This window comes from Apodemus sylvaticus, chromosome 19, assembly GCF_947179515.1.
Source record: "Apodemus sylvaticus chromosome 19, mApoSyl1.1, whole genome shotgun sequence".
Classification (NCBI taxonomy): Eukaryota; Metazoa; Chordata; class Mammalia; order Rodentia; family Muridae; genus Apodemus; species Apodemus sylvaticus.
The window spans coordinates 59746864-59758739 of NC_067490.1; the positions used below are offsets into that span (position 1 = coordinate 59746864).

Sequence of the window (11876 nt, forward strand, 5' to 3'; positions counted from 1 at the left end):
CAAGGCAATATGGCAGCATCTGAACCCAATTCTCTAACAATAGCAAGTCCTGGATACCCCCAACCCACCAGAAAAAAAAAGATTTGGATTGAAAATCACTAGTCATGATGCTGTTAGAAGAATACAAGAAGGACATAAATGAATCTCTTAAAGAAATACAGGAGAAAATGATTCAAAAGTTAGAAGTCTTACAAGGGAAACACAAAAATCACTTAAAGAAATTCAGAAGAAAATGGGTCAAAAGATAGAATGCCTATAAGGAGGAAATGCAAAAATCACTTAAAGAAATGCAGGAGAATTTGCATCAACAGGCAGAAGTCATTTAAAAAAAAGGAAACACAAAGGTCTCTTAAAGAATTACAGGAAAACACAAACAAGTGAAGGACCTGAGCAAAACCATCCAGGATCTAAAAACAGAAGTAGAAACAAGTAAGAAATTGCAAAGAGAGACAATTTTGGAGATAGAAAACCTTGGCAAGAAATAAGGGGCCATAGATGCAAATATCAACAACAGAATACAAGAGATAGAAGAAAAAAAATCTCAGATGCCGAAGATACCATAGAAACCATGAACTCAACATTGAAAGAAAATGCAAAATGCAAAAAGCTTGTAACCCAAAACATCCAGGAAATCCAGGGCACAATGAGAAGATGAGACCTAAGGATTATAGGTATAGATGAGAGTGAAGATTTACAACTTAAAGGGCCAGCAAATATCTTCAACAAAATTATGGAAGAAAACTTCCCTAACCTAAAATGAGAGCGATGCCCATGAATATACAAGAAGCCTACAGAACTCCAAACAGATTGGGCCAGAACTTAAATACCTCCTATCACGTAATAATCAAAACCCCAAATGTACTAAACAAAGAAAGAATGTTAAAGGCAGTAAGAGAAAAAGGCCAAGTAACATATAAAGGAAGACCTATCAGGATTACACCAGACTTCTCAACAGAGGCCATGAAAGCTAGAAGATCCTGGGCAGAGCTCATGCAGACTCTAAGAGAACACAAATGCCAGTCAAATTATTATACCCAGCAAAACTCTCAAGCACCATAGATGGAGAAATCAAGATATTCCATGACAAAAGCAAATTTACACAATATCTTTGCACAAACGCAGCCCTACAAAGGATAATAGGGGGAAAAACACCAATACAAGGAGGGAAATTACACCCTGGAAAAAGCAAGATAGTAGCCTTCTTTCATCAAACCCAAAAGAAGATAACCAATCAAATATAAAAAATAACATCAAAAATGACAGGAAGTAATAATCACTATTCCTTAATATTTCTTAACATCAATGTACTCCATTCCCCACTAAAAAGACATAGACTAAGAGACTGGATACATAAACAGGACCAAATATTTTGCTACATACAGGAAACACACCTCAGTGTCAAAGAAAACACTATCTTAGAGTAAAAGGCTGGAAGACAATTTTACAAGCCGGAAACAAGTAGGAGTAGCCACTCTAATATCAGTTGAAATAGACTTTCACCCTAAAGTCATCAAAAGAGACACAGAAGGACACTCCATGCTGGTCAAAGGAAAAATCCACTAAGAAGAACTCTCAATCCTGAACATCTATGGTCGAAATGCAAGGGCACCCTCATTTGTAAAAGAAACTTTACTAAAGCTCAGAGCACACATTGCACCTAACACAATAATTGTGGGTGACTTCAACACTCCACTCTCCTCAATGGACCAATCAGGAAAACAGGAACTAAACAGGGACACAGTGAAACTAATTGAAGCTTTGGACCAATTGAATATAGCCATATTTATAGAACATTTCACCATAAAGCAAAAGAATATACCTTTTTCTCAGCACCTCATGGTACCTTCTCCAAAATCGATCATATAATTGGTCACAAGACAGACCTCAACAATTATAAGAAGATCGAAACAATCCCATGCCTCCTATCAGATCACTATGGAGTAAACGTGGTCTTCAATAGCAACAAAAACAACAGAAAGCCCACATATACATGGAAACTGAACAATAATCAATAATACCTTGGTCAAGGAAGAAATAAAGAAAGAAATCAAACAATTTTTAGAATTTAAGGAAAACGAAGACACAACATACACAAATCTATGGGACACAATGAAAGCAATGCTAAGAGGAAAACTCATAGCCCTGAGTGCCTCCAAAAAGAAACTGGAGAGAGCATATACTAGCAGCTTAATGGCACAACTGAAAGCCTTGGAACAAAAAGAAGCTACTTCACCCAGGAAGAGAAGACAGGAAATCATCAAACTCAAAGCTGAAATCAATCAAGTAGAAACAAAGAGAACCATACAAAGAATCAACAAAACAGGAGCTGGTTCTTTGAGAAAATCAACAAGATAGATAAACCCTTAGCCAGACTAACCAAAGGGCACAGAGACAGTATCCAAATTAACAAAATTAGAAATGAAAAGGGAAATATAAGAACAGAAACTGAGGAAATTCAAAAAATCATCAGATCTTACTTCAAAAGTCTATACTCAAAACAACTGGAGAATCTTGAGGAAATGGACCGTTTCCTAGATGGATACCAAACACCAAAATTAAATCAGGATCAAATAGATCATCTAAACAGTCTAATAACCCCTAAAGAAATAAAAGGGATCATAGAAAGCCTTCCGAACAAAAAAAGCACAGGACCAGATGGTTCTAGTGCAGAGTTCTATCAGACCTTCAACGAAGACTCAACACCAATACTCTTCAAACTATTCCACCAAATAGAAACAGAAGGAATACTACCCAGCTCATTCTACAAAGCCACAATTAAGCTGATACCAAAACCACACAAAGATCTGACAAAGAAAGAGAATTACAGGCCGATATCCCTTACGAATATCAATGCAAAAATACTCAATAAAACTCTTGCCAACCGAATCCAAGAACACATCAAAACGATCATCCACCATGATCAAGTAGGCTCCATCCCAGGGATGCAGGGATGATTCAATATACAGAAGTCCATCAGTGCTATCCACTACATAAACAAACTCAAAGAAAAAAACTACATGGTCATTTCATTAGATGCTGAAAAAGCATTTGACAAGATTCAGTATCCTTTCATGCTAAAAGTCTTGTAAAGAACAGAAATTCAAGGCCCATAGCTAAACATAGCTAAAGCAATATACAGCAAACCAGTAGCCAACATAAAACTAAATGGAGAGAAACTTGAAGCAATCCCACTAAAATCAGGGACCAGACAACGCTGCCCTCTTTCTCCACATCTTTTCAATATAGTTCTTGAAGTTCTAGTTAGAGCAATTAGACAACATAAGGAGGTCAAAGGGATACAAATTGGAAAGAAGTCAAACTATCACTATTTGCAGATGATATGATAGTATACTTAAGTGACAAAAAACAAACAAACAAACAACCAAAAAAAAACCTCCACCAGAGAATTCCTACAGCTAATAAACAACTTCAGCAAAGTGGCTGGTTATAAAATCAACTCAAACAAGTCAGTAGCCTTCCTATACTCAAAGAATAAACAGGCTGAGAAAGAAGTTAGGGAAATGACACCCTTCACAATAGCCACAAACAATATAAAGTACCTTGGTGTGACTCTAACCAAACAAGTGAAAGATCTAAACGACAAGAACTTCAGGTCTCTGAAGAAGGAAATCGAAGAAGACCTCAGAAAATGGAAAAATCTGCTATGCTCGTGGATCGGCAGGATTAATATAGTTAAAATGGCCATCTTACCAAAAGCGATCTACAGATTCAACGCAATCCCCATCAAAATCCCAACTCAGTTCTTCATAGAGTTAGTAAGAGCAATTCTTAAATTTAGCTGGAATAACAAAAAAACCCCAGGATAACTAAAACTATTCTCAGCAGTAAAAGAACTTCTGGGGAAATCAGTATCCCAGACCTCAAGCAATACTACAGAGCAATAGTGTTAGGAACTGCATGGTATTGGTACAGTGACAGGCAAGTGGACCAATGGAATAGGATTGAAGACCCAGAAATGAACCCACACACCTATGACCTCTTGATCTTCGACAAAGGAGCTGAAAACATCCAGTGGAAAAAAGATAGCCTTTTCAACAAATGGTGTTGGTTCAATTGGAGGTCAGCATACAGAAAAATGCAAATTGATCCATTGTTATCTCCTCATACTAAGCTCAACTCCCAAGTGGATCAAGGACCTCCACATAAAACCAGACACACTGAAACTAATAGAAAAGAAACTGGGGAAGACCCTTGAGGACCTGGGCACAGGGGAAAAGTTCCTGAACAGAACACCAATAGCTTATGCTCTAAGATCAAGAATTGACAAATGGGACCTCATAAAATTAGAACGTTTCTGTAAGGCAAAGGACACTGTCAAAAGGACAAAACAGCAACCAACAAATTAGGAAAAGATCTTCACCAACCCTACATCAGACAGAGGCTAATATCCAATATATACCAAAAACTCAAGACGTTAGACCCCAGAGAATGAAATAACCTTATTAAAAATGGGGTACAGAGCTTAACAAAGAATTTTCACCTAATGAAATTTGGATGGCTGAGAAGCACCTTAAGAAATGTTCAACATCATTAGTCATTAGCAAAATACAAATCAAAACAACACTGAGATTTCACCTCACACCAGTCAGAATGGCTAAGGGTAAAAACTCAGGAGACAGCAGGTATTGGGGAAGATGAGGAGATAGAGGAGCACTCCTCCACTGCAGGTGGAATTGTAAGATGATACAACCACTCTAGATATCAGTCTGGTGGGTCCTCAGAAAACTGGGCATGACACTTCTGGAGGACCCAGCTATACCACTCCTGGGCATATTCCCAGAGGATTACCTGGCAGGCAATAAGGATACATGCTCCACTATGTTCATAGAAGCCTTATATATAATAGCCAGAATCTGGAAAGAACCCAGATGTCCCTCAATGGAGGAATGGTTACAGAAAATGTGGTATATTTACACAATGAAATACTATTCAGCAATTAAAAACAGTGAACTCATGAAATTTTTAGGGAAATGGTTGGAACTGTAAGGTTCCAACTAAGTGAGGTAACCCAATCACAAAAGAATACACATGGAATGCAATCACTGATAAGTGGATATTAATTAGCCCAGAAGCTCTGAATACTTAAGACACAATTAGCATATCAAATGTTTCCCATGAAAAGGAAGGAGAGGGACCTGGTCCTGGAAAGGCTTGATCCAGCATTGTAGGGGAATACCAGGACAGAGAAATGGGAAGGGTGGTGAATGGGGAATGGGTGGAGAGAAGAGGGCTTATGGGACATATGGGGAGGGGAAAACTGGAAAGTGTAAAGAATTTGTAATGTAAATAAAGAATGTAGTTCCTCTGCACAGAGCTATTGTCCTGTCCATAAGGACTCTCAGGAGGACAATGAGAAGCCTCCTGAAACTCACCAGTGAGACGAGATTGTGAGTCTCCTGGGGAGAGTAATAGGAAGGACTCAGAAGACAAGATGTTTGTATAATATGTTTATAGCTCATTGTTTTCCAGGAAAGAAGAAAATGCATATAATGGAGATAGTAAAGTAAGTGTGTAGAGAGTGTGGGGAATGTGTGTGTGTGTGTGTGTGTGTGTGTGTGTGTGTGTGTGTGTGATATTGGACATTGCCTGGAAGGACATGGTGTTCTCTCCTAAGAGAAGCAATCTTCTTGACCTCAGGCATGGTATCTGACTATAACAAAAGCTTTTCAAAACAATGTAGAGAAGAAGATGGGAAAGCTATGTGTTCCATGTATGTTGTAAGGAGAGGATGAAGAAAAACCTTGAAGTGGCTAATCAGAAATAGAAACTATCTTATTATCTCTTCATTTACTGTGATTTGAGGTAGGTGCCATAATTAATTTTTCAAGATTAAGCATGAGGAGAATGAATTAAAGGATATAAAATGATATCTGATACTCAATACATTTTCCATTCTTGTTATTCTAAGTAATTATTGTCTCTTCCTTTGAAGACTGTTAAAGTTCAGGTAGACTCCAGTATCCCTCTCCAAAAACAGCTGTGTATTGTGTTAATCACTTATATCATCGTAAATTAGAATTCACTTAATTCTGTAATACTCAAGTTATACTGTACATTGTAATCTAGTCAAGTGATCCCACTGTTTCTATTGTGTTGTGCTAATAAATGGTGAGTGAATAGGAGGAGCCTGGGAGGTCAGGGGATGCAAAACCAAGACAGTAAGAGTTCAGTGTCAGGGGTGGGTGGGAGGACAGGGGAAGAGAAGGGGGCTTGCGGGACTTTCGGGGAGTGGGGGGGCTAGAAAAGGGGAAATCATTTGAAATGTAAATAAATTATATCGAATAATAATAAAAAAAAAGAGTTCAGTGTCCTCTCATATCATACACCATGTCTTGCATATATACAATTGCCAATAAAAAGTTTGTAATATGAACCTTCATATTCTTATTACCAGAATCTTACCAGAGCTTAGCATACACTTGATTTTTATAACCCTGAAAATCTATGTATAAAATATAGCTGACTATTGATAGGAAACCAGTTCAAACAGCTCAACTAGAAAGATGGGGATGATTACATCATGTGGAGCTTACAAGGAAATAGTGCACCCACAATTTAGGTCAAGAAAATATAAGAAATGAGAGGCAGATGAGATATCTACATCAGAGTGTTGTGACACTTGTTTCTCAAGAATCTTGATACTTTTTCTGAGAAAATCATTCTTATGACATAAATTTAAATGGAAATATAACATTCTGGGTCTTGAGCTGAGTTTCTGGAAATTTAACAGAGAAGCAAGGCCTTACTCTCTAACTACAGAGCTACCTATACAGAATGCAGAAACTAGTAATGAAAGGCGACGTGCTTGAAAAATATTTCAGGTTAAAAAATAGCCATTTCTATGTTGGCTTTGGAAGAGCTATCCATTTGGGGTTTTATTTTGTTTTGTTTTAATTTAATACAGAGAAATGTTTACAGTACATTAAAATAAGTGTAAAATGCTTCACAATAGAATCCTTAGCATTTCAGCAAATTTTTAGAGCAGAGTCCACAGAGACATCAAGTAAGTACAGCAAACTTCCTGCTTCATAGTGGTCAGAGCTTTAAGTCAGTCCTGTGTTCTCTATACTTAGAGTTTTAGAAGTTTTGCATGAATGGGTACATATCTAATCTAATAGTTGTAATAAGCTAGTATATACAACTACATACCACCCAGGATACAAAAACTATGTATTGTTTTGAGGTTTTTTTGTTTTGTTTTCTTTTATTTTGGGGGCAGTGGTTTTCATTATCCCCTATAGAAAAATAATCTGGTGATCAATTAGTTAATAGGAACAAAACTTATGTATTATGGTGAGAAATTCGCCAAAGCAGAGTATACACAAAGGTAAATCTCAAGTGGTTATGGGTAGACACACACACATGTTCATGTCCTATATAGCTGATAAACATTCAGTACCTGATCAACTTAAGTGATTTGGAAAATTAACTTAATAATCACTCTAGCAACCTCATGCAGAACACGTTTTTTTCTTAACCCCTTTTATAAGTGACCAAATGGAGAAGCAGAGTATGAATAAATGCTGTTCCCGGCACTGTTGTTAATAATAACATTTTAAATCACACACAATCTTGCCTTGCTCTACTCTATTGTGCTTCCATGTGTCTGTGTTTCTGCATGAATACACAGGCACACACCTGTTTGAGGCATGTGTATATGTATATGTCTAATGTGTGTTAATGAATATGGGTAGCATGTTTATTTATAATTTGGAAATACTGAAGCCCACATTTGATTTGTAGATCAACCATGAGCTGATCTACTCACATACAATATAGCATAACCTGTGGCATTTCATTCTATCAAGTGAATAGAGGTTGGTGATATGTCCTGTCTTGTCACGAAAAATATGATGTATTCAGATTTTTGGCAAGAAGACCCAAACTTCAGCAAAGACACATACACCCCACAAAACAATAAAGGTCATCTCATTTGAAAGAAAATGTTATCAGACTGAAAGAAAAATAAGTTCACTACATCTCCAGTATTTGAGGGTCATGAGACTGAACTTCAGATAATAAGATGGGCAGGGACAGGTAGAATACCTAAGGAGCCAGAATAAGCTAAACACTGGAAATTCTCATTACATGAGAACTCATGGACTGGTAAAGATGGTAAACATAATGATAAGAACATGGAAGTCCATACTCAATCTCTGTATAAGGCTACACTATGAAAGAGATGAGTAGTCACCACTAGAATACTAAAGGCTACTTTAGCAGTTATAGTGTGAAAAACCGAGTGCAACTATAGGCAGAAAAGATGGGTGGAATCCAGAAAAGAGACAAGGCTATGCTGGGAATAAACAGTTTTTCATGTAAGCAACCAACCAAGCACACGGCAGCTACCCTGTGCAAAAATGAGCAAAGAGGAATGAAGTGTATAGATAATAAGTATAGAGAAATATAGATAGTTTGATGGAATTGTAATGTAAGGTCTGTTGAAATGGAAGGTTAGAAAGAACTTTCTATCAAGCCAGGCACCATGTCTTACTCTTAGAATTCTAGCATTCAGGAGAATGCAACAGAAGAACTAGGAATTTCAGGTTAGCCTGGACTACATATGAAGGCACCATCTCTTTTACTCTTTTTTTTCTTTATTTAACTCAGTGGTCTGATCCATGGAATATCATGAACTCTGTTAAGAAAACAGAAACAAGGCATAAGCAGTGATACCCTTACTAAGAAAACATGTTCTATAGAGATAGGAACTATTAAGTTACAGAAATCAGCTGCCATGTTGAGGATTATGGCATGAAGGGCTATTGTGTTGTTTAATTTATCCTTCTCTCTCATGTCTCAGCTTATGAATCTTCAGAAGCTTCTCTGACCATTTCATTACTGCCCAGACATCAGTATGTGCCATGTCTTTACTATTCACTAAAAACAGTAATCATTTATTGAATTGTTATTTGCTTTTACTTTCCCTTCAAAAACTATGAGTCTGGGGGAAACAATACTTTTAATGCATGGATATGAATACTAGAAATAGCAATCACAGAATAATCTGGGCCCAATACACACAGAGAATGGTTGAAGTGACTGTATATGAGACAACAGGAAATCATAGAGATGACTGTGAGTTCATGAATTTTTCTGTGTAACATTGATAACTAGTTAATGAGAAAAAATGTGTAAAGAATTGAGATACAATTAATACTTTTCCTTTTCTTTTATTTGAATGATAGCTTACACAACACGTGAGCTGAACTTATACCCATGGTAAGTCTTCTGCCTGAGCTTCATCAGTGCCAGGACTATAAGTTTCCATCATCTTCTGTAAATATTTTTACACTTTGCTCAATGCTCAGTACACTTTGGAATATCAACTAATGTGAAGAGAGAAAGTATTAGATGTGAAAATCTGTGAGGATAAATCATTTCTAAGTTTTGATTTTATGACTGCAGTTAAAGATTCTGTCTCTGATGTAACTGAGGATCTAAAAGTATTACAAGGATAAATTTCCCTCATCTGCAAGAAACCTTCTAATGACTTACTGTTCTGTCTTCCAGATGAGTGTCAACTGCTCTCTGTGGCAAGAGAACGGTTTGTCTGTCAAACACTTTGCATTTGCCAAGTTCTCTGAGGTCCCTGGAGAATGCTTCCTCCTGTTCACCCTCATTCTCCTCATGTTCTTAGTATCACTGACAGGAAATGCACTCATAACACTTGCCATCTGCACCAGTCCAGTCCTACACACCCCCATGTACTTCTTTCTGGCCAACTTGTCTCTCCTGGAAATTGGCTACACTTGCTCTGTCATACCCAAGATGCTGCAGAGCCTTGTAAGTGAGGTACGAGGGATCTCTCGGGAGGGATGTGCCACACAGATGTTTTTCTTCACACTTTTTGGTATAACTGAGTGCTTCCTATTGGCAGCCATGGCCTTGGACCGATGCATGGCCATATGCTCCCCACTCCACTATGCTACCCAAATGAGTCGTGGTGTATGTGCCCATTTGGCAATTGTTTCATGGGGAACAGGTTGCATTGTCGGGTTAGGACAAACCAATTTTATTTTTTCCTTGAACTTCTGTGGACCCTGTGAGATAGATCACTTCTTCTGTGACCTTCCACCTGTCCTGGCACTTGTCTGTGGAGATACATCCCAAAATGAGGCTGCCATTTTTGTGGTGGCAATCCTCTGTATATCTAGTCCATTTTTACTTATCATTTATTCCTATGTCAGAATTCTGGTTGTAGTGCTGGTGATGCCTTCCCCTGAAGGGCGCCATAAAGCTCTCTCCACATGTTCCTCCCACCTACTTGTAGTCACACTCTTTTATGGCTCAGGATCTATTAACTATTTGAGGCCCAAATCTAGCCACTCACCAGAAATTGATAAACTCTTGGCCCTCTTCTATACAGCAGTGACATCCATGCTGAACCCCATCATCTATAGCTTAAGGAACAAGGAAGTAAAGGGAGCACTGAGAAGAACTCTGGGCCTGAAGAAAGTTCTGACAATAAGTAACTGAGGATTCTAAAGTGCTCCTGAACAAGTGCACAGTCTGTCAAAGTAAACAAAGAAAACCACTGTGATCTTCCTGGCTGTCTTAAAACAATCTTTTAGAAACAGAACTTTGTTTTAGAGTATTCTCTGTACTTGACACTATTTTTAATTGGAAATAATGCAATTAAAAAAGTATGGTTGCTGCTAAATAACTTTAGTAGGTTAGTCCAGTACTCAAACATTTTCATCTGGGCAGAGTTGAAAATCACATGCTAATTTATCAGGAGTCTTAAAATTTTTCTGTATCCATTCTTAGCTATTGTTGAGCCCCTGATATGCCTGTTAACTCTGCACTCTGCACAGGTTCTCAAAACATGGTTACTTAACACCTTAATAGTTTTATAAGGCAGGGTATTTCTTCTCATAAAAGTCATTAAATTCTTCAGATGTAATTATATACACATGTAATGTAGAATTACATAGATCTTTTGTGGATTATATTTGCAGAATATTTAAACATTCCAATAATGTAAAATGTCAACTTTTGTAACTACATGCTACAATCCATTAAAGAAAAAGTATGAGAATTAATTATCAGTATTTTCTAAGATGTATGATTTCAAAGGAAATATTAGTGATATTACAGGAGAAGAAACAAAGGCAAACAAATATTTATTGGTATATATTTGCAAGATTTTTATAAAACTTATAAGTTTATGTATATGCAGATGAATCAACATACATTTGGAGATCTTCTGACAAATTACTTCTAAGTGATCTCAGCTCATTATGTGACAATTCCATATTCCTCAACACATGTAAACCCATTGCATTGAACTGGAAGAGCTAAGTAGTTCTCAGGGCAGTGATTTGTTACTTCTGCTCTGTGTACCATTAGATCAGTCCACACTCAAGGCTTTGAGCACCCAGGGCCTAAAATTGTGGCTACAGTTGTAGTTCCCACCCCCAATATATGATTTCTAGCAGGGTAGGAGAAAAGAACTCCAGCCAGGTGATTCTCAACATCATAGTTAATGATAAACACACACACACACGTGCACGCGCATTAGAGTAATTGAAGTGGGTTTACAAGTGATGGAAGGCTAATATAAAAGGTCAGCTAGCATCAGATAATGGGATTCGGGTTGTCATTCCATGAAAAAAAAAAAACAGAGTTCCTTGGAGTAGTATGGTCATTTCAAAAATAAGACAACAAACCATCAAAATCATGAAGTACATGCAACAAGCTGAAAACACACAGGAGCCAACTTGGAATAGTTTTTAATGGCTAAAGTTGAAGCACTTTGAGCATAATTAATGGTAGAAGTTATTGTAAAGCACAAAATAAAATTATAATCTTGAATATGTGTATAATGAAGGGAAGATAAAATTTCAATTAAG

The 11876-nt window shown here is 37.2% G+C and overlaps 1 protein-coding gene across 1 annotated transcript; it reads left to right on the plus strand.

Annotated features, from left to right (window-relative positions):
- The first annotated feature begins 9513 nt into the window (after positions 1-9513).
- On the plus strand, positions 9514-10500 carry LOC127669311 (olfactory receptor 10A2-like). The gene has a single exon (XM_052163140.1). The coding sequence runs from the start codon at positions 9535-9537 to the stop codon at positions 10498-10500; it is 966 nt and encodes a 321-aa protein (XP_052019100.1). The 5' UTR covers positions 9514-9534.
- The last annotated feature ends 1376 nt before the right edge of the window (positions 10501-11876 follow it).

What these genes read in the sequence shown, in the direction of transcription:
- LOC127669311 (XM_052163140.1), top strand. Translation starts at nt 9,535, where the DNA reads ATGAGTGTCAACTGCTCTCTGTGGCAAGAGAACGGTTTGTCTGTCAAA.